The sequence below is a fragment of the Microcaecilia unicolor genome, chromosome 13 (genome assembly GCF_901765095.1).
Source record: "Microcaecilia unicolor chromosome 13, aMicUni1.1, whole genome shotgun sequence".
In the NCBI taxonomy this organism is placed as follows: domain Eukaryota; kingdom Metazoa; phylum Chordata; class Amphibia; order Gymnophiona; family Siphonopidae; genus Microcaecilia; species Microcaecilia unicolor.
In genome coordinates this window covers 53037824-53061964 of record NC_044043.1, presented here as the reverse complement: position 1 = coordinate 53061964, position 24141 = coordinate 53037824, and the positions used below count along the sequence as shown (strand labels likewise).

Genomic DNA, 24141 nt, shown 5'->3' with positions numbered 1-24141 from the left:
TGCCCGGTTACCGCCGGGAGCCTTTATCGCCAATGGGTGGTGGTAAGGGCTCCCCGCCAGATGACCATGTGGTAAGAATTATCTCACTGCGTGGCCATTTGGGGGGGGGGGCTTTTACCAGCTGCAGAAAAAACAGCCCTGGTGTGCAGGAAAAATGGCCCCCACCGCGGGCGTAGGGCCCTTTATCTCGCAACTTGGTAAAAGGACCCCCCAGTTTCAAGCTACAATTAATTGAATTACTGAGGAAAGCCCCAACCTGGCCAGCTCTGGGTCCTGTCCAAACAACAACAGGATGGCTTTTGTGTTAATGAAGATGGCCCAGCAGGGGAAGCAGGAAAGAAGCAAGATAAGAATCCCTCGCTGAAGGAGAAAGCCGATCTCCTTTAGGTTTCTGCTTCCATAAGCCTAGAAAACAAGTCAAAGACTATTAACACTTAAAACAGTTAAACAGTACACATATTGTTATAAAACATGGCTGCTACGCATCTTGCAGAAAACATGCAAAGGCAATAGGATAGAGTTGGACAGACAGAAAAAAAAACCTAGGAAAAAAGAAAAAACGTAGAAACATCGACTGCAGAGTAAATTTGACACTGCAGTGGTGGAAGCTTTTTCACCTATGACCCTTCAGTGTTTTGAACTGGTAAACAAGAGTAATTTTTCACAGATACGAATGACTGAAAAATGTCTTTATTTTTTCTAACAAGGTGGGAGGGGGAAGTGGGGGGGGGGGGGGGGAAGCCATATTATAAGTACAGGGCTTGTGGATCGGTTTATGTTTTCTGCTAACCTGCTACCAAGATAAGCAGTTCTTTTATTGGACAAATTATGAGCCATTTTTAATGAAGTTCAATTAAAAAATTAACCAGTGTGAAGTGATAATGCTGTCATGATTCAGTCAACTCCGAGGAGTGAATTAGGGAAGTATGAGTAATGCATGCCAACAATTTTCATATTGTTTAGTTTCCCATGTTGTTTATGGGATATTTTGTTTTATTTGGGTTTTAAAAATTTGGGGCTCCTTTTAGAAAGCCACGGTAGTGACTCCCGGCATGGGAAATCCGATGAAGCCCATTCAGTTCCTACGGGCTTTATCACATTTGCCATGCAGGAATCACAATCGTGGCTTTCTAAAAGGCACCCTTTGTTTTTTGTTCAAACTTTTTATTAAGTCTTTGCATATGTAACAATTGCAAACAGAACAATATAAAAACATAACAATATCATTGTACTCTACAGTTCCTCAAGACAGAGTAATGCATGTTTTCCAGCACATAGAGAAGATAAATACAAGACAAAACTTACAGCTTTTAAGAGGAAATGTATCTAATATGTCCAGAATTAGCACAAAATTGTACAATGGGATTCCAGAATCTGTTAAAATTATCTAATGAATTATTGCATTCTACTAAAATTCATTCATATTTGATATTACAAACAGAAGACCACCAGAACTGAAAACAAATATTTAGTACTGTTACATGTGCAGTGTAGACATACAGGGGCCCTTGTACTAAGCCGTGGCAAAAAGTAGCCTGTGGTAGTGCAAGCTCGTCTTTTGGGTGTGCGCCAGGCCATTTTTTTTACTGCGTTATGGGAAAAGGGCCTTTTTTTAAGGGGCTGGAAAATGGCCATGTGGCAAAATGAAAACCAGTGTGCATCCATTTTCGGCCTGAGACCTTACTGCCACCCACTGACTTAGTGGTAAGTTCTCACGCGCTACCTGGGCGGTAAGCAAGCAGCACGTGCCCACTAATCTTTACCGCTGTGCAAGCACCCTGCTGTAGAAAATAACAAATATTTCAACCGTGTGTTTTCAGCACTCACCAAATTCAGAATTACTGCTCGGTGCACGCGGTAGCCAGGCGGTAATGCCGATTTGGCGCATGCTGGATGTGTACAGGCCCTTATGCACCTTTGTTAAAGGGCCCCACAGGGATACTAAATATTTGAAACTTATTCGAGCACGTCTGGTTTAAACTATAGCCATCTTCTGGAGTGTGCTTTCTTAGCCAGGTCAGGGGACATGATCATTCTCATTTTTTACAGAACTTCAGAGAGGGCGTATGTCAAGTTGAATATTAGCTTCAGTTCCTCTCTATCTTAAATGGGAATGCAACTTAAGAGACTGCCAACCATCCTCTGCCCTCAGAAATCCTGGGAAATTAATAGAACTGAAAAGGTTGGTATACATATATATAGCCTCTGGATTATATAGATACTGGTGATATTCAGCAACTATATACATGGTTGTGGCTACAGCAATGTTTGCAACCCAGCTCAGGTGCATCATAATGTCGTACCCATGTACTTCTGGGCTGGGACGTGACCCCAAACATGTCCCACAGTTTGGGAAGCCCTGACCCAAGCAGTTTAATATAGGTCAGCATTTTCTCTGTTCTGATTTAAACCACTTAGCTATTCATAAATCTAGAAGGAATGCCTTTGCTCTACACTCGCTCCATCGTGACACTGGATAATGCTGGTGTGATCAGTAAGCGTAGGGCCACTGAAAAGTCACAAAAAACCCAGTTATACATTTTCATCTGATGCTAAGGGTAATTTTATAGCGTGATTTTGTGCATATGTGGCCACACGAAGACACATACGAGCACAAATGGCCTTATAAAATTCTGATACTCAATAAAAAATATATGGGTTTCAATCTAATCAACCTGGTGTGGGTAAATCAGTAATTTCCAACAATTCCACCAGCTTAAATGATATATAACTCAACTACAATACTTTTTTTATTTTTAATTTGCAGTGCTCAGTAGTGCTGTAGTGTTCTTTAAACCAACTGTCTCTGGTTCAGGTCTCACTTCATAGCACAAGCCCTTTCTACCTTCCAATTCTCACAGGGTTAAACAATAAACACTCCCTGCCCAGAGAACACAAAAAGGTGTAATACTGTAAACACTTATCCTTAGCTGTTTGTGGGCCAGTGCTGGGTCTGCAGTGCCTCCAGAGCACCCGTGATTGGTGTTCAATGTGATTAAAACAACCGGCTCTCTGTCTCTATCCCCAACGTGGAGCCATGTTTCACATTTTCGAGCTTTTTCAAAATTCTGACCACAGTGAAAGTTTATGTGATGACATGATGGTGCATACTATGTCGGTAGGCCAGAGTTCACAAGTACACACATAGCTTATATACCCTAATTTACATGTGTACTTAATCTAGGCACGATTTATGTTGCTTATGGAAGTATTTATAATTAGCTTGAAGAGGTTAAACGTGACCTTAGGAAAGTGAAAGGGAGAGAGGAAATATCCATCTAGAATGACTCTAGACCCAATAAAATTTGAAAGCTTCAACTTACAAAACAGAATATCACTGCTAAAAAAATTCTACTTTAATACAACAATTGAATCAGCTCTATCAGAATCAAAAGAGCTTTTTGCAGTAGTTCATTCATCGATTCACGTCCGCATCTAAATACCGGTGGAATTGTCTTGTCCGTTATCAGAAGATAAAATATGGTCTTGTTTTGAAACAATAACGATTCAAGTAAAAAGGTCCTTTCTTGAGTTAAAAATTCCTATTGTATGCTTGATCTGTGTCATCCTTCGATCACTAAAGCCTTGAAAGAACTGACGACTATGTCTTTTTTTGTGTATTATTAATACATCATTCCAAAAGGGAAACTTACCAGATGCATTAAATAAATTGATGGTGAAACCTCTAATAAAGAACAGTAGTCTGGATGCAAATTTAATTGACAACTACAGACCTATTTCCTCATTTCCTTTGTTAACTAAAACAATTGAGAAAGTAGTGAATGGTCAACTATTGGAATTTTTGGAAGCAAATAATGTCTTAGACATTACCCAGTTTGGCTTAGGTCAAAACACAATACAGAAACCTTGCTAATCTTCATGCTAGATTTGGTGAGAGCAGGCTTCGAGGAGGGTGAATGTTTTTTACTGGTTAAATTGGACATTTCTTCTGTTTTCGATATGATTGACCATAGAATCTTAATTAATCGATTGCAGTCTATTGGTCTGAAAGTTCTTGCATTAGACTGGTTTCACTCATTCTTGTCAGGTAGAGCATTTTGTGTTATGAAAGATTCAGTCAAATCAAGTGAATGGGATTGATCAACTAGAGTCTCTTAAGGATTGTGTTTATCACCGATACTGTTGAACATTTGTTTTTGCTACCTTTGTGTAGTCTGCTCAATTGCCTGAATTTACAAGTCAGGTTTTATGCAGATGGCATTACGTTTTTGCTAACAACGATATTTCTGTATAAGATTCATTTTCGATGTGGCGTCTTTGCTTCACTTCCACCAATTCTTGGATGAAAGGAAATTGCTGGAAGTTGATGTAGCAAAGATGCAAATCCTGAAACTAGTTATCAATCAGATGACATTCCTGCTAATTTTATCATTAATGATATTTCCATTCCATTGTCAGTAAAGTATGAGATTTAGGAATCATTTTAGATTCCGCTGACCATACAACAAATTATTTGACTTGTGTTTTCGACATTGCATCTAATCAGGAGACTCAAAAATCTTCTTAATCTAGTAAATTTTAGATTGGTGATTCAAAGTGTGATTAGCCCATGCTTTGACTTCTGTAATGGCTTGTTAAGTGGAATGCCTAGAACATTCTACTAATCACTACAAGTAGTTCAAAATGAAGTGGCCAGAGTTCTTGTTGGTTGCCATGATTTTCTCATATTACTCCAATATTAAAAAGGCTTCCTACTGAGTACAGAATAAAATTTAAAATCTTATTGTTCATTTTGAAAGTCTTAACTAACTACATTTCAGTCATTATTTCTACCAAGTGAGGATATACCAGTCACCCAGAGCTCTGAGAGCTTTGAGATAGGCTGCATTGGCACTTTTGGAAGTTCCCTCATTCCATTAGGTTAGATTGGAGGAATATTGACTGGCCATTTTTAATATTGCAGGGCCTAGACTCTGGAACATATTACCACAGAAGCTGAGAGCAATTCAAACCATCGAGGTGTTTAAAAGAGAGTTGAAAACCTTTTTTCTTCCAGCAGGCTTTTAGGGGAGATTAACATTTTTTCTAGAGCATATTAAATAAACAGGTATATTTTGTAGGGAGTGAATTAAATTTGATTGTAATTGTTTTTGGTTGTTAGATTTGTGATGCTATTTTATGTAGTATGGTCAGATTTGTATATTATTTTATGAATATTATGTATCACTTATTACCCACTGAGAATTTTGCAGATCGTGTGGGCTGTCAAATCACCTTGAGCTATTTCTGAAAAGGTGCGAACAAAATCTAAATAAATAAATATTTCATAAAGACACATATAGGTACCCGTGTGTCTTTATAAAATACAAGGCAATTCTTCAATGCATCCAGAGGGTGTGCGGCACCCAGGTTCCATTATAGGATTCTTTCATAACCCAGAATCAGCATGTCTAATATTTATGCCCCCACGGTTACACCAGCCATAGAACTGGCAGATGCCTAAATTTGTCAGGGATGAGCATAACTTATAGTATTCTGTGAGTTACATGTGTAAGTGGGAGCCAGTCCCCTGATCCACCCCTGCTGCACCCCTCTTTCATTTATCCACCATGTAAGTTGAATTCAATTCCCACTGTAGCCCTTTGTAACCCTGGGCAAGTCACTTAACCCTCCTTTTCCTAAAGAACAAGAACAGATTGTGAGCCCAATAGGGACAGAGAAAGTGTATGTATATAATATGAAAAACACTTTTGTTGTATATCAAATCCATGTCCTTTCCCCTATACCTTTAGGCAAATCATTACAGAATAACGCTTAATGTCCTGTTGACTTATGTGTGTAAGCCTTGGTATTCTTTATATGTACAAGGAGCATGTAAAACACAGGCACTTAGATTACAGACTTGCTCTTTATAATATAAGTGGGCCAGAGTCGCTGTTTTCTTGGCTCCTAGCCAGCTGGTCCACTTTGCATAAAGAGTCTACATCTGAAAAACAGTTTGCTGGCTGTGGGGACTCTATCAGAGTTTGAATCCGGTGGATTTATATCACTTCAGAACTGGAAAGAATACATTCCTGGAAGACATTATGTCTGATAAATATATTCTCAGTGGTAAAGACAGAAGTGCAGTCAGGCAAGGAGAGACGGGATTGGAAAGAAAATTAATTAAAGTACTGGTGCCTAGGAAACCCACTAAGTAAATATGTTCTGTGACGTTTGCAAGTTTTTAGAAATGTATTATATTACTACATCCTCTGCAGCTCTGACCATATATATGCAGACTCATGCCAACATGGTACATGATAATAAATAAGCAACAACCGTCTCGGCCAATCTGTGCAGGTCTGCACTGCAGTAGCAAAGGAATCCCAGCTGTCAGCCAAGAACTGGCTTCTTGCACATTTTTCACAGAAGGAGGTAGTTATGAAATGTACAGCACTGTATTCACCTGTGATATCAGTGTGTCACATGCCAGGGATAAGCCAGTACCCACATATGTACCACAGGTGCGTAGAATCTGGAAATAAAATGCTCAGATTAATATATTGGAGTGGAAGGTGTTCCTGGCCCTCTTAAAGCATACAGGTGATGATATGCAGGCGGCAGTATAACCTTAGCACATCAGCAAACACACAGCAAGTCTCTGTTCTCTTCTGAAATTTACTCTATTGAATAAATGTAACTAAATACTCACAATTTGTAGATTCTCAGAAGCTCGTTGCCCTAAGGCAAGAGACATCATGGTTCTAAATGCTGCAACAGTGGGTGGAGGTGGAATTTTGAAGAAAAAAAAGCTTTATGGTAGGAATAGAATTGGCAGGTAGATGAAGATAGTTTTAGAAGTGAGCTGCTGAGTTGTGCAGTATTGGTAAAAAGGCAAGATCCCTCCAGGGGAGCAGAGAAGCACATGCTTCTGAGGCAAGATGGAAGTGTCTGAGCTCAGCCTGGCAGGGACAGAGACCGCAGGGCCAGGTAAAGGGACCAATAGGGATAGAGTCTGAGACCAGGCTACAGAGGAGGCCATAGAGAGCAGTCCTTGATTGGAGAGAGAGGTTATACCCTTGCTGACCCATCAAAGATAGTAGAGACAATCAGGAAATAACAGCAGGTAGACAAAGGACTCAAACTCACCTGAGAGAAAGAGGAGGCTTTTGCAGGAGAAAAGACCACTAGTAGTAAAACTTATACAGATAAGCAGGGGCGCCTGCAGTAGGTGTGAGACATTACACACAATGTATTGCTCAAATACCATGGCAGGAAGTAACTGCCGTACTAAAAATCCTAGGAAGTGAGAATAGCATTCAACACATTTTAGAGCTATGCTATAAAGACCAGTATAAGGTTGCTGGGGGGCAGATCAGAAGGCCTATCTATCCTAATGTATTGGTTATATGTTTCATTGGTGTTATTTCCTTTTAGGAACAATTGGTTAGTGCAGTGGGCTTTGATCCTGGTAACCTAGGTTCGATTCCCACTGCAGCACCTTGTGACCTTGGGCAAGTCACATAACCCTCCATCGCCCTAGGTATAAAAACTTAGATTGTGAGCCCTCTAGGGACAGAGAAAGTACCTGCGTATAATGTGTACAGTGCTGTGTACATCTATAAACGCTATAGAAATGATTAGTAGTAGTAGTATAACAGACCAGAATCTTTGTACACTATAAAGCAATATTTCATAGGATACAGCAGAGAAGGCCTATTCCTTTATACAGGATCAATTCTAGTGAAAACATTCTGAGAACTACTTGTACTAACCAGCAGGGCCACTGAGAGGGGGGGGGGCAGGGGGATAAAATTCCCCGGGCCTCCAAGGGGGGCCCGGCGCCGCAGTCCCCTCGACCCGCCCCCTCCGTCCACCACCAGGCCGGGCCCCCCTGAATTCAAATCATAGCGCCTCACCTCGACCGTGCTCCATGTGAAAGAAGCGCAGCAGCAGCAGTCTGCAGATCACCTCCCTTCGGGCCTTCCCTCCCTTGTCTGATGTAAGCTGCACGAGGGCGGGACACAGGGAGGGAAGGCCCGAAGGGAGGCGAATCCGATCTGCCACTGCTGCACTTCTTTCACACGGAGCGAGGTCGAGGTGAGGCACTATGATTTGAATTCAGGGGGGCCCAGTGCTGGTCAGAGGGGGGTGGTGACGACGATTACCTCGGCGGAGGCGCCTTGCCCCGGGCCCGGTCCAGTCTCTCGACGGCACTGCTAACCAGTGGCGTAGCCACAGAGAGTCCTTGTGGGTCTGAGCCCTCTCACTTTGGGCTCAGGCCCCTTCAAACCAGTTGTGAAACCAGTGGAATGGCTAGTGGGGATACCCATTCGAAGCAGTCCAATTCTTGAGCCCCCTCCTGTGCTGCCTGAGCAGCGAAGTTGACAGCATGTTTCAGCCACCAAGGCCGACACTACTGTGTATGCTTTATTCAGCAGATATTAAGCACCAGGATGTACTCAGATACCAGTGCTGACAATCCAAGTATAAAGAAAATAGTTTTTCAGGTACCAGCACTGTGATATAGCTCTGCTCTAGACTGCCACAGCATTAAAGTATCTGGATGGAACTGGGGTAGTTAAGAAATATTTTCACTGGCATTATCGTGCCCTGTGCAATCAGTGAACTCTACGTAAGCAGAAAGAAGAGAACTAGTGAAAGCAGAAGAATGTAACAGCAGCGTGCACAGGGGTGGAGCATAGGTGGGACATAGGCGGAGCTCCTGCTTATACACGTGACTGAGAGAATACTGTAAATTACAAGTATCCCTGCCACACTGAGGCACCTGCACAAAACTGTGAGCAGCTAAATGTCAGTTTTGCTGATATCGAGTTATGCTGGGTATGATGTCATCAAGGCCCCTGGGTTCTAGCATAGCATAATCTCCTACAATGCAATTTCGGGGTGTCTCAATGGAGGTGCCCAGCTATGGAATTGCCCTCAAAGTGCAGAGACATGTGGGTAGATATAACCATCAAGTCATTACCCCTGTCAAAAATTCCCTTTCAAAATATTTAAGCCGATAGATCAATATAGCACAAAATATTCAAGCTTCAGGAGTGGCTGGTGAGGCACAAAATAAGAGATGCAATAGTGTGGGATCTAGTCCCACTACCCCATCCTCCATCTCTCTCTCTTTCTTCCTTCCATTGCTGTCATCCTCAGTCTTGCTTACTTTTGCACGTCTCAGCCTTTGTTCTCTCTTGCAGTGGCCATTCTCAACTGACTATGCCTTTTGCCTTTATTTACTTTTTGATATCTGCTGGGTGCTTGTGATCTGGATTGACCTCTGGATTGACGCTGGGCTCGATAAACTTGGTCTGATTCGGCATGGCTTTTCTTATGTTCTTATTTGGGGGAATCTTAAGTTTGATCCTGACTCTTCTCTTCCATTAAATTTTTGATTAGTTATAATTATAAGTATGAATACAAAAAGTTACTATACAGAACAAAACGTAAGATTCAAAATGTATTAACATTAGAATTACAAAAACATGTAAAAGACAAAAGAAAAAAAAGTGCTCAGAGGCAATTATGAGAGGGAAAATAAAAAGAAAAGATGGCTATATCAGTTCAAGTTTGGTGCATTTATTCTGGTCGGTTGATGTTTTAGGGCTTCTTTTACAAAGCCATGCTAGCGATTCCTGTGCAGCAAATGAGAGGAAGCCCATTCAGTTCCTATGGGTTTCCTCTCATTTGAGCGTGCAAATTGCTAGAGCGGCTTTATAAAAGAAGCCCCCAGAACAGCACAGGCAGCATGGGCCCCATGACTCTCACCTGGCGAAGGTCTCTGGCAGCTGCATCTTTTGATTTCCCTCTCTTCGAGCTGGGCTTCTCCCTCTTGCTCTGCCTTCATAACAAAGGTCTGAGCAAAGAAAGGCTGAGCCAGTTGAACTGATAATCTGCTTAGTATACATGAACTAAGCTTTTCCTGCTAATGGATAACAGACCTCTGTCCTCTATGGCAGGGCCGCCGAGAGACTGGGCCGGGCCCGGGGCAAGGCTGCCCCCGGGCCCCTGGGCCCCTGGCCCCCCCTGATGTCATCGCCGCTGCACTGCAGTTCTCCCCCCCCCCTCCGTCTGCCACTGGGCTGGGCCCCCTGCATTGAAATCATCACAGTGTCTCACCTGTCACCTCGCATCGTGACTGAAAGCGCAGCAGCGGCAGATCGGATTCGCCTTCCTTCAGGCCTTTCCTTCCTGTGTTCTGCCCTCATGGAAGTTACATCAGACGAGGGCGGGACACAGGGAGGGAAGGTCCAAAGGGAGGCAAATCCGATCTGCCGCTGCTGCGCTTTCAGTCACGGAGCAAGGTGACAGGTGAGGCGAGGTGAGGATTTCAATGCGGGGGGCCCGGCTCGGTGGCGGACGGTCGACAGAGCCGAGGGCGGGTGAGATCGGGGACTGCGGTGCTGGGCCCCCCTTGGAGGCCTGGGCCCGGGGAATTTTGTCCCCCCTGACCCCCCCCTCTCGGTGGCCCTGCTCTATGGAACTTTCCCTTTTACTCAGTCAGCTGCATAGAGAGCAGTTCAGGTTGTGTTCATCAATACCAGGGGTATAGCCAGATGGCCAATTTTGGGTGGGCCTGAGCCCAAGCTGGGTGGACATGGAATTGGCGCCCCCAGCCCCCCTATGGTTTGCTCCTCTCTCAAACCCCTAATATTAAATACTTGAGCTGGAGGGGATCCCCAAACCCTGCCAGCTGAAGATTTCCTTCTCCTCCTCGAGCAGCCAGCACTCTTCCAAACAGTAGTCAACAGTACTTGCCTCAAACTGGTGTTGCTGCCAGCAGGCTGTATACGCTCAGTGCTTTTGCATGTGCGAAAACTGAGCATGTGCAGTAGGGCCGGTCTCAGCATCAGCTTAAGGCAAGTGCTGCTGGCTGACATTTGGAAGAGCGCCGGCTGCCCAAGGAGAGAAAATCTTCAGGTGCCACAATTTTGGGTGGGCCTGAGTCCAAAGTGGGTGGGCCCTGGCCCGCTCAGGCCCACCTGTGGCTACACCACTGATCAATACCACTTCCAAACAGGAGAAAGAGAGATGGAGAGACCTTGGGCTCTTCTGCCAAGAGCTTGTCCTTTCCTCATAGACAGTTATTTTGGTGGTATGATCACACTGATGCACCTTGACACCAGCTGCCTGTCTCACAAAACACAACTCATAAAAGTTTTGCCCTCAGTGACCAATCTCAAGGGTGCAACAATTGACACAGACAATATTTCCTGTTTCTTAGTTTATTATGAACTGACCAACTTCCGCAAACTGCTGAAGACCCATCTCTTCAACAAGATATACCACAAAGACCAAAACATGTGAAATCCCCACATATATCTAGTAATGTTAAGAATGCCTTATATTATATCACTATCATGTTTTCCATTACCATACAACAGTGGCGTAGCCAAGGGTGGGCTCGGCCCACCCACTTTGGGCTCAGGCCCACCCAGTAGCAGCACACCTATGATGTGGCTGACAGGGATCCCCAAGCCCCACCAGCCGAAAACTCCCAACAACTCTCCCTCCTGCATACCTTATAAATAGCAGATCTTTGCCTGCAGTGAGCAGCGACTGATACACACTGCTCACAGCGGTCCCACAACCTTTCCTCTGATGTCTTCCCGCTTATGCGGAAACAGGAAGTTGTATCAGAGGGAAGGCTGTGGGGCCAACATAAGCAGTGTGTATTAGTTGCTGCTTGCTGCCTGTGAAAATCTGCTATTTAAAAGGTATGCAGGGGAGGGGGTGGGGGGGAAGTTAGAGAGACCATATGGCATGCAGGCAAGAGAGGGAGAGACCAAATCACTTGCGGGACAAGGCAGGGTTCTTCTGCCCACCCATCTTGGGCCAGGCCCACCCAAAATTGGGTGTCTGGCTACGCCCCTGCCATGCAACCCAAAATACTTCTGTAACACTAAATGTCAATTCTCCTCTCATTTCCACTATCCATGATATATTGTAAGCCACATTGAGCCTGCAAAGAGGTGGGATAATGTGGGATACAAATGCAATAAATAAAATAAATAAAATTACAGGGCCACTTTTCACAGGATGAGTTTCTTGAGCAGCTCTGCCAGAATTCAAATTTCTCCCATCCTTGGTGAGTCAGACCATAAGGATACTTGAGCTTCAAAACTGACATTTGAATGGGCATCTGTGTTTTCAGTTACACATACTACAATTTTAAGTTGATCTATGTCTCCATTCAAACTGCATCTCTTTGAGTGGCTATTAATAAGATCATTTTGAATGTCTTTCTCTGGTGGAATCCTGCCCTGAGCTTTTCTTTCATTCATTTTCTATAAATGTGCAAAAATTGTACCCAATTGTTTCCATTTCTTTCTTTTTATGCTTCACAACTACAATAAAAGCAATAGCAAGAGTTAACATCTGATGTGAGAAAATACAATGTTTTTTTTTCCAGATAATCTTTTTTCCTGTTGAAATTAAACATTGTATGGAAGGAAATATTAAAAACGTAAGATACTTACAATAGTGGCCATGGCATAGGAATCCAACTCCAGCTTTCCAAGGTGTCCACAAAATATGGCGCTTATGACAAATGGAAGCAAATGCAAGATTTGAATCAAGACCTAGCATGAAAACAGAGAGAAAAAGAAAACTGCAGTTTAACAATGGACTTTCCTGCGGAGGCACCTAATCCTTCTGAGAGTTGTAGAATGCTGATAAATTGCTCATCAATGCTTATCATATAATTGACATCCTTACTTTGGGTTGTTGTGATACATTAATCTAGTCACCCCCAATGCCAAGGTAGTCTAGGACCATGAAATGAGAGGAAGAAAAAAAAAATCCCTGCATGCAAGAGAAGGCTCTAGAATCGATGATCTAGGGACAATCTCTGAGGGTAATTGTGCCTGATGACCCTATTGTGGCCAAACTGGTTGAAAAGGCAATGGCAAATGCAAGAGGGATGCTTAGGTGCTTAAGGAGAGGAATGTGAAGACTACATAGGTATTGCTATGGGGTGGCACAGGGTGGTAAGTGCCACCCAAATAATTGCCTTGCCACACTTATGCCACCCCAACCAGAATGAGCATCCTCTTAGGTTACAGAAATCCTCGATCCAGCATACTCCTTCTCCCTTTCAGCACGCCTACCACCCCTCAATATGGCATCTCCCCCTCTCTTTCAACACCGTCTCCTCCCCAATCCAGCAACTCCTTCTCCCTCTTCAGCTCCCCATCTCCTGGGGCTAACTTTCACCTTGGTTTTCCCTCTAGCAGTCACTGGCAGCGGAAGCAAATCACATACCCTGCCTGCAACCGGCTATGCATCTTCTGTCTGCTACGTCCTGCCCTTTCTGATGCACTTCCTGTTTCTGTGAGGGAAAGACCTAGCAGACAGAAGGTGCATGGCAGGTTGCAGGGAATGTACATGATTCCCTACCACTGCCGTGACAACTAGAGGGAAAAACAACGTATAAGGTAGTCTGGGGATGGGAGGGAGAGATGCTGGATTACAGAAAAGATGACTGAGGGGAGATATGATAGAAGTCTATAAAATAATGAGTGGAATGGAACAAGTAGATGTGAATCGCTTGTTTACTCTTACCAAAAATACTAGGACTGGGGGCATACAATGAAACTACAAAGTAGTAAATTTAAAACAAATTGGAGAAAATATTTCTTCACAACATCTAATTAAACTGGAATTCATTGAGAATGTGGCAAAAGCAGCTAGCTTACCGGGGTTTAAAAAAGGTTTGGCTAACTTACTAAAAGTGATGCACTTAGGGAGTAGAAATCCAAGAGAGGCATATGTGTTAGGCGGTGAGAGTCTGCTAGGTACGGATGGGGAGAGGGATCTTGGGGTGATAGTATCTGAGGATCTGAAGGCGATGAAACAGTGTGACAAGGCGGTGGCCGTAGCTAGAAGGTTACTTGGCTGTATAGAGAGAGGTGTGACCAGCAGAAGAAAAGAGGTGTTGATGCCCCTGTACAAGTTATTGGTGAGGCCCCACCTGGAGTATTGTGTTCAGTTTTGGAGACTGTATCTTGCTAAGGATGTAAAAAGAATTGAAGCGGTGCAAAGAAAAGCTACGAGGATGGTATGGGATTTGCATTCCAAGACGTATGAGGAGAGACTTGCGGACCTGAACACGTATACCCTGGAGGAAAGGAGGAACAGGGGTGATATGATACAGACGTTCAAATATTTGAAAGGTATTAATCCGCAAACAAACCTTTTCCGGAGATGGGAAGGAGGTAGAATGAGAGGGCATGAAATGAGATTGAAGGGGGGCAGACTCAAGAAGAATGTCAGGAAGTATTTTTTCACGGAGAGGGTGGTGGATGCTTGGAATGCCCTCCCGCGGGAGGTGGTGGAGATGAAAACGGTAACGGAATTCAAACTTGCGTGGGATAAACATAAAGGAATCCTGTGCAGAAGGAAGGGATCCTCAGGAGCTTAGCCTAGAATGGGTGGCAGAGCTGGTGGTTGGGAGGCGGGGCTAGTGCTGGGCAGACTTATACGGTCTGTGCCAGGGCTGATGGTTGGGCGGCGGGGATAGTGCTGGGCAGACTTATACGGTCTGTGCCAGAGCTGGTGGTGGGAGGCGGGACTGGTAGTTGGGAGGCGAGGATAGTGCTGGGCAGACTTATACAGTCTGTGCCAGAGCTGGTGGTGGGAGGCGGGGTTGGTGGTTGGGAGGCGGGGATAGGGCTGGCCAGACTTATAAGGTCTGTGCCCTGAAGAGGACAGTACAAATAAAAAAGTAACACATATGAATTTATCTTCTTGGGCAGACTGGATGGACCGTGCAGGTCTTTTTCTGCCGTCATCTACTATGTTACTATATGTTACTATGTAAAAGAAAAGTCCATAAGCCATTATTAAGATGGCCTTGGGGAAAATCCACTGCTTATTTCTAGGATAAGCAGCATAAAATGTATTGTATAGCTTTGGTATCTTGCCAGATACCTGTAACCTGGATTGGCTACTGTTGAAAACAGAATGCTGGGTTTGATGGACCTTGTCTGTTCCAGTATGGCAATGCTTATGTTGGATTGAGGGGGAAGGAGTTTGAAAGAGAATGGGAGATGTTGGGTCAAGGGCTGGGGAAGTAGGGGGAGAGAGAGAGATACTAGACAATGATGGAGAGAGGGAGGGAGGGAGGGAGGGAAAGAGATGTTGGAGCCAAAGATGGACCCAGAGGGGAGAGAGAGAGAGTTAAGGAAGAAAGTGGGACAGATGCTGGACCTGGGGGGATGGCAAGAGGGATGAGAGGTGGGACAAGGAGATATTGGGGGTAGAAAGGAAGTGACCGACTTCAGGGGGAAGGGGAGCAGAAGCTAATGAGACTCAAGGGCAAGGGGAACAGAAACTGGATGAGACTTGGTGAGGGCAAGGGGAAAGGGAAGGAGAAGAGAGCAGAAACTGAATGGGACTCAAGGGGGAAGGGAGGACCCAATATGGCATGTTCTTATGAAAATAGATAAATATCTCACATATTCACTCCACACACAATAGATCTGCCTCAATAAATTGTGATAAAAGGATGCAATAATTAGATAATAATAATGAACAGACCTCAGAACTCAGAGAACAATGCAGTTACTTCTCACAGTTTTATATTCATTGTAATCTCCTCTATGTACCTTTGTAAAATAGGCAGCCAGAACAAGCCTCAAATGCCCCAGATGTAAATGGTTCTGTGACTCCAGATGTAGTTCATAAAAGACACGCATATATCACAACTATAGCCATGATCCAGCCAAACTATGTCCCCAGGAATGCCTGTGAATGACAGGCACACTTCTAAGGACATGCAGCCCCTAAAATCCATAAATGATGCCCAATTTTAATTGAGTAACAAGCCAATAATTAGGCGTGAACAATAAATTATTAGTGCTAATTGGCAATAATTTGAGTTTACATGTGCATGTTGGTAGGCGCTATTCTATAACACATAAATGTTTCAGCGCGCAACTGAAAAAGGATTGTGGCCATGGGAGGGGCATGAGCGGGTCAGGGGCGTCCACTAAAGATTAAAAAAATTGGGGGGGGGGATCTGTGCCTAATTTAGGTGCAAGGATTTACAACAGGTTTCAGTTGACGCAAATCCTCACACCCAAAATTGGGCGCAGGTCCCAGTGCTATGCACTGTTCTATAAACAGCGTCCAACTCAGAGTGCCGTTTACCGAATCTAGTCTTTACTGTCTTGTCGGAGAACATGCTGTGGAGGAGTAGCTCAGAGCAGTGGATTAGGAACCAGTGGAGCCAGGATTCATTTCAAATCCCACTGTAGCTCCTTGTGGTCTTGGGCAAGTCAGAACCCTCTGTTTTCTCAAGTACAACAAACATTGGGGTCCTTTTACTAAGCCACAGTAAAAAAGTGGCCTGTGGTAGGCACGTGTTTTGGGCGCATGCCGGGCCAGTTTTTACCACGTCTGCAAAAAAGGGCTTTTGTTAATGGGACGGGAAAAGGGCATGCGATAAAACTAAAACCAGTGCACTCCTAAAACCGGCCTGAGCCCTTAATGCCACCCATTGATCTAGAGGTAAGGGCTCACACACCACACACGCAGAGACCGGTCAGCGCGTGCCAACTGCCGATTACCGTCGAAAACACTGCGTGCAGAAGGAAATAAATAAATATATCATCCAGGCGTTTAGGGTGCGTGGCAAATCTGAAATTACCGCCACAGGGGCACGGTAGCCTGTCAGTAGTCTCATTTTGGCACGCACTGCACGAGTGTAGAACCTAACTTGTCTTTGTAAAAGGGCCCCTTAGATTTTAAACCTTCCGGGGCCAGAAAATACCTACTGTACCGGAATGTAACTCACCTTGAGCTACAACTGAAAAAAAGCATGAGCTAAATCCAAAATCCCTTCCTCTTTCTATTATAAAATCACCCCCAATGACAATAATATCCAGAAGCCATTTACCTGAGTAAAAGGATTATTTGAAAAGTGCCCCCTCCTCTCTGCTAGGAAAAGAACAAGTTGATGGTTGTTTTGTTATGACTGCAGCCACTCTTTGCCACCCCAAGAAGCTGCTGCCCTAGGTGGACCCATAGTCTGCCTAATGGATAAGCAGACCCTAATTTTATCTCCAGTAGTACAGAAGGCATTGGATGGAAGGGAAGGGATTTTTGCCTTTAGCTCACACATTTTTCAGTTGAATTTCTTGACCTGGAGGAGCCAAATTATTATGATCATATAACAGCAATGCTAGAGGAACAAAAGGATCTTTCCAGATTGTGTACCCAGAGTTACCGGTAAAGTGCTCCTATGCACATTTAGCCTGCAGTGTCCAGAGGATCCCCCAGTCCTAATCTGGACACAAGGGAACTTTACCCCCAGATTTCCGTAAGGAAGCATTACATGGATGTTTGCACCTCCTCCACCCCGTGTGAGCAGAGCTGGAAAGAGCCACATCACAGATTTTCCCCAAGGTTTTAACTCCAGTTTCTGGTTTGCAGTTTGTCAAGGCAGCAATCACCAGCCCCACAGAACATCATCTCTCTCCCTTACCAAAGATCCCGTGAAGGACAAGGTCTCCTTCACATCATCCCTGAAAGGAGCCACCTGCGATTTCCACAGTTTCTGGACATAGCTGCTGAGCAAGCCTGGGTTCATCTTTATGATATGGTCACAGGCAGGTCCGGCTTCCCCCCTCCTTTCAGATCTTCACATGGGTCTGTGATAGCTCTTCTCAGGCTCAGCTCTCCCTAGTGCACTGTCACCACTTGCTTCCCTCATCCCTCCCTCTCCTTTCAGCAAACATGCCAATCAGATGATGTTTTCCTTAGCTATTTTAAGTATTAATGCAAAGAGGTGAGGGACAGTGTATTACATTGTTTATTAAAATAAGATTACATTTCACATAAGGCTCTGATCTTCTCAAGTCTGGGAGAAAGCTTCAGAATTTAAAGAGCAAGAACACACTGTTTGGGCCACATGTCCTAAACAAGTTTTTTTGCTTTTTAAGTCCATAGGAGGAGGGGGAACTGCGTATCTCAAACCCAAATCTATGTCACATAAAAACATCAGTTAAAGCTAAAAAACAAAATTTGTGAATTATTAAAGCTTGCCCATAAGTGCTCTGCTCCTTTCAACCCCATCTGCCCTAGAAGCAGATATGTTGTCAGAAATATCGTAAATTATATCAGACGTTATAGAGTCTGATTGATATGTGAAGCACATACCTACAGCAGCCAATAGCAGGGTGTGTGACAGTTCTGTCAAAATGGCTGTGCTAAGAAAGGAAGTACAGCCTCCAAAATAGGATATAGCACTCCACATGATATATGGAGGGGCATTTTCGATATGACATCTAAGACCAACTTTGGACATTTTGCTAAAAATGTCCAAAATTCAAGTGGGAAATATAGCCATTTTCAAAACAAAAAAATGTCTATCTTTTTTTTGAAAATGGCTATTTACTAAATGTTTTTGTGCAATGTGTGTCATCTTTTTGGTCCATTTTTGAAAAAAAAAAAAATCCCCGTCCACATGAAATGTGCACAAAATCACGCCATAGGGATGTAGGAAGAGCCAGGAATCTTAGTAGACTGGTCACACAGACATCTCAGGAGAGCAATAGGGCACCCTAGGGGGCATTGAAGTGGACTTCAAATAAATACTCCCAGGTACACATCTCACCATTGCTCCTTTATCTTGTCTGCTGAGACCCCCAAAACCTACTACCCCCAACTGTACAACACTACAATAGTCCTTATGGGTGAAGGAGGCACCTATATGTCGGTACAATGGATTTCTGGTAAGTTTTGGAGGGCTCACAATTTCCACCATCTGTAACAGGTAGGGGATGGTATGGGCCTGGGTCCACCTGTCTGCAGTGCACCGCACCCACCACTAGACTACTCTAGGGACCTGCATGCTGCTCCAATGGACCTGAGTATAATATCTGAGGCTGGCAAGAGGTTGGTAAATAATGTTTTTAATCATATTTGTGGGCAATGTTGTCTAAGATATCTTTGTAGACCTCATTCCATTCTTCTAATTTTGCTTTCTTCTTGGATATTGTTGAGTAGTGTTTGTCTATCATGTCCCAGAATGTGATGGCGTCAATTTTCCCTCTGGTATTATTCTGTATTCTCTAGTTGTTTTGGGTGTTGTTGTGTCATCAGGTGCCATCATTATGTTGTGTTCATATGATGCTGAAGTCTAGAAGGAAATGGTCTGACCAGATCAAGGGGGACCATTTTCCTATTTCACAATTCGGGCTAGATGTTGGGTGAGTTGTATGTGCGATTAGATCTAGTTGGTTGCCCCTTTCATGGGTTGTCTGGCTCATGGTAAGTAGAAGTTCAGGGATTCTTAGAAGCTGAGAAGGTCTTTGAGCACAGGGTCATTTAACATGTTTAGGTGTAAGTTTATATCACCTAGCAGCAGGGTGCATGTTGTAATGTTCACGGTTTTCGCTAGGAAATCAAGGAAGTCTGTGTTGGCTTGGGTCCATTTCCTTGGAGGCAGTAGAATAGAATACATGTCAGTGGGTTATCTAAGGTGGTGTCCTCAATTTTTTCTAGATCTGGGAAGCTAAAGGAGTCTGTTAGAATAACTTTGGTCATCTTGTTATACATGAGACCTAAGCTGCCTTCTTTTCTTAATTTTCTTCCAACAGATAGGAATTTTTAAACCCGGAGGACATATTTCATTCAGAAGTGGGTCACTGTTATGGCATAACCAGGTTTCTGTGATAAACACTAAACTGGGATTTGAGATTACCGCCCAGTCCCTGAATATAGCGAGAGATCTCACATTTAAGTAGTATGCTAGTACTGAGACCATTGCAGGAGGTGGTTTATTGATTAAGTTTGGTTCCTTTTTTGTGGTCTGGTGAAGCAGCTGGATCTGTTTTCTTTTCATGTGTGTTAGAGGTGTAATGCTGTGGTGCGTAAGATTGGAGCAGTTTATTCAAAATTTTGTTGGTCTGTGAGTGGCATTGCGTAGAGTTAGGTGAGAATGCCGTCATGGGTGGCCCAGGAGGATCACAAAAAGTTTGGCCCAATCCATCTTGATCGTTGTACTTGTCTATGGAGCCACGTGGGTCAGGATTTCAGTTTGTCTTAAGATGTAGCTAAAGGTTATAGGTGTAAGAAACAGACATATCTAGCTGTTGTTTTTTCCACTCTTGCTTGCTCTGTCCGTCGGTGCTGTTGTTTGGTTGCACTGCAGTAAGGTATTTCTGCCTCTGTCTGCGTCATGGGCCCAATCGTGGTCCCAGCACTGTTGTTTCTGCAGTGCTGGTTCTTGTGGCCTGGAAGTTGGTTTTCCTGCTTTTGCGGCAGTGCTGGTTTCTTTTCTCCAGGGGTCTGTTGCACTGCTGCTGTAGAACTATTTAACGTTGATGTGGATTCTGGTATTTGTGTAGTCTAGTACTTGTGCTAGGGTGTGTGCTCCTTACTTGTGATTGAGGGCCTGTGGATCGCTGTGTTGAGTCGGTCACAGAGGGTTGGGAAGTTGTCTCCCGCTATGGGTAAGGACCCTTCTTATTGTGGGGGGGGGGGGGGGGGGGGGGGACCTTCTATCCACTCTCCTGCCATTGGACCTTTATGCCTTTGCTTGGTCGGATCATGCAGAGGTAGCTACTGTTTTGCATAGCCATTGCTGGGCTTGGTTGAGCCACACAGGTGTATTTAGATCTGACTGAAGAACCTTACTGTTTTGTGCAGCTGCCGTCAGGTTGGATCATGATTGTGAGCTTGCAGTCCGATGGAGGTGTCTGTTCCTCTCAATTCTGCTTGTTGTCTGTGTGGCCATCATGAGGTCCAGGGGAAGAACTTGTCGCTCCCTCGGTTTCTGTTCATGCAGTCACTGTTGGGCTCAGTTGCACTGGGAGCCTACTGGTCTGGAGGAGGTCATTTGCCCCTCAGCTTTCCGTTTGTGTGGCCATTGCCAGGCCACGTCTCACTAGGAGCTTGAGGGTCTGGTGAGATTGCCATTTCTTCAGTTTCCCTTCCATGGGCTGGTCAGCACCTCAGTCCTGTGGCATGGTCACGAAGGAGTCTCAGAAGCAGTTGGGGAATATAAAAATGGCCCAATCAGGTGGGAGCTTCAGCTATCTTTTTGAAATGTCTGGATGTAGCAAGGAGGTAAAGTTTGGGCTACGCTATCCACATGTTTATTAATGTAAACCCCCTATTGGTGGAGTCAGTAATTATAATAAGTAAGTAAGTAAATAAATAAATAAAATAAATAGATAAGAATAGATAGGAATGTCACAGTTTCAAATAGGGTTCCCAAATAAACTCCACACAACCAAGGGATTTGACAAGAAAAATATTAAATATTTTATTAAATAGTAAAGTAAATAGAAACACTTGGATAGGTTTCTTTAAGTTGGTGCCAATTATTAAAGTTTGATGGTATTAAACAAAAATAGTGCAAGGTGTTAAATACTTTGCAATAAGTTACAAAGGCAATAAGATGTTCAAAATTACAATTACAGTTACCAAGACCCCAACCTCACTTCTGCAGTAACACAATACACGTTTTGCTCACCACCGACGGTGTTATTCTTGGATATTCAAAGCTGGGACCTGTGCGATTTTGAATATCCAGTTATTTTTAAGCTGGCTAACACATGGCCACTTAAGTCAATATTAAGCACTAAAGTGGCATTGGTTAGCGCATAAAGATAGGACTGTGATTTATGTACTAAACCTGGCCGCTTAAGGACTGAATGTCAGCCCTTAAGCCGCGAAGTGCTCACTCCGCTCTTAGAATGCCCCAACAGAGCCGGCTATGGGGCCCTTTTACTAAGCCGCGTAAGCATCTACACACGCCCACCGTGCACTAAAATGGAGTCACTGCCCAGCTACCACATGGCTCTTGCAGTAATTTCATTTTTGGCACGCATCCGATACATGCATCTGAAAAATAATTTTTATTTTCGGACGCACGTATTGGACACGCGCCAAGTGGCATTTGGCCCGCATAAGTCATTACTGCCCAGTTACCGCGTGAGACTTTACTAGGTCAATGGCTGGCGGTAAGGTCGCAGACTCAAAATGGACATGCGGCAATTTTGATTTTGACGCACGTCCATTTTTGGCAAAAATTTTAAAAAGGCCTTCTTTACAGGCGCCCTGAAAAATGGATCAGCGCGAACCCAAAACCTGCGCCTACACTACCGCAAGCCATTTTTCAGCACACCTTAGTAAAAGGACCACTATGTTTGGCGCTGTGAATTTCAGGGTCACGTGGAGGGGCATAATCGAATGGGGCGCCCGAGTTTTCCTGGGGCCGTCCTCGCAAGATGGCTCTGTAAAGGGGCGGGGAAACCTGTATTATCAAAACAAGATGGGCGTCCATCTTTCATTTCGATAATACTGTCGGGGATGCCCAAATCTCAACATTTAGGTCGCCCTTAGAGATGGTTGTCCCTGGTTTTCGGCGATAATGGAAACTGAGAAAGCCCATCTCAAAAACGACCAAATCCAAGGCATTTGGTCGTGGGAGGAGCCATCATTCGTAGTGCACTGGTCCCCCTCACATGCCAGGACACCAACCGGGCACCCTAGGGGGGGCACTGCAGTGGACTTCACAAATTGCTCCCAGGTGCATAGCTCCCTTACCTTGGGTGCTGAGCCCCACCAAAACCCACTCCCCACAATTGTACACCAATACCATAGGCCTAAGGGGTGAAGGGGGGCACCTACATGTGGGTAAAGTGGGTTTCGGGTGGGTTTTGAAGGGCTCACATTTACCACCACAAGTGTAACAGGTGGGGGGATGGGCCTGGGTCTGCCTGCCTGAACACTAAAAACTGCTCCAGGGACCTGCATACTGCTGTGATGGAACTGGGTATGACATTTGAGGCTGGCATAGAGGCTGGCAAAAAATGTAAAAAAAAATTTTTTTTTGGGTGGGAGGGGGTTGGTGACCACTGGGGGTCAGGGGAGGTCATCCCCGATTCCCTCCGGTGGTCATCTGGTCAGTTTGGGCACCTTTTTTAGGCTTGATCGTAAGAAAAAATGGACCAAGTCAGCAAATGCTCGTCAGGGATGCCCTTCTTTTTTCCATTATCACTCGAGGACGCCCATCTGTTAGGCACACCCCAGTCCCGCCTTCGCTACGCCTCTGACACGCCCCCGGGAACTTTGGGCGTCCCCGTGACGGGAAGCAGTTGGGGACGCCCAAAATCGGCTTTCGATTATGCCGATTTGGGTGACCCTGAGAGAAGGTCGCCCATCTCCCGATTTGTGTCGAAAGATGGGTGCCCTTCTCTTTCAAAAATAAGCCTGATAGCTAGCTAAGTGCTGCTGAAAATTTGCAGCTAGCCCCGACCAAGCGATTTAACCTATTGGCAACCAATTAAATTTTTTTGAATATCGGACCTAGAGTCTTTTACATCCAGGTCACTACTTGAAATCCTGCTCAGGAAAGTGATCTTTGGCCATAACAAAATCATTTACACTGTGGCTTTTGTCAGGTTCTTAACCATCTGTGGGTTCGCCTGTATGTTTGTTACCTGATTGTGTGATAGGTCTCCCCCTTTTTATGCACCTAAGCTTTTATGACAGGCCTTACCTAGCCGATTCCTTTCTTTTTCTCAGTGTATTTTCTTGCTGTGCTAGGGAGAACTTTTTATTCCTGCTCCATCTTGATAAAATGAATTACATTTTTTTGACTTTATAATGCTGTAAAAAAAATACAGTGACTACACCTGATATAAAAATCTTTGCAGAATAATACACAAAACAACAATGTGTCTTTTTTTGATAGTAATTTTATCTTAGTCTTTGCTAACAAAAATTCGCATCAGAACTGCTGCTGTCAATATAGCAATGGCTGCACCGAGGGCTGCCCCACGTTTAACGAGAAGGTCCTTTGTTAACACAACTCTTTCAGAAGTTGAAGATCCTGCTGCACTGACCGTCTGCTCTGGAGCTGTGATGTCTCCTACGTGAAAATTACCACAGAGTCACACATATGCAAACAATTAATGTACACCAAAGATGGCAATTTATATTTTTTCTCTTATAGCCCTGCATTGATTTGCTTTTACTGCTTTGGATTTCCTGTTCATTTTGAATTAGCATATGCACTTTGATTCTAGTACCTGGGAATTTATTTCCCAACCTAACTTAGTTCAATCCAGTGACTCCTTCCTGAACCCTGCAGTCATGGGCCTAAATCCAGCTATCAGGTTTCACCATGGCACACTGATGAACCCAGGGCCATGCCAACCCGGTAAGCAG

General features: G+C 44.2%; 1 protein-coding gene across 2 annotated transcripts in view; it reads right to left on the bottom strand.

The window, feature by feature from the left end:
* The window catches only part of LOC115482534 (multidrug and toxin extrusion protein 2-like), a 133748-nt gene that overhangs the window by 49637 nt on the left and 59970 nt on the right, over positions 1-24141 (bottom strand). Inside the window, exons 1-4 of one of the 2 annotated variants that reach the window (XM_030222397.1) lie at positions 17444-17623; positions 12435-12536; positions 6410-6478; positions 257-405 (exon numbers count right to left, since the gene is read on the bottom strand). The exons of the other annotated variant lie outside the window; for it this stretch is intronic. Of the exons in view, the coding sequence (XP_030078257.1) occupies positions 257-405; positions 6410-6478; positions 12435-12536; positions 17444-17548 (425 nt within the window). The 5' untranslated portion in view covers positions 17549-17623. Of the gene's footprint in view, positions 1-256; positions 406-6409; positions 6479-12434; positions 12537-17443; positions 17624-24141 lie in introns of those variants that run through there. 2 annotated transcript variants of the gene reach the window in all.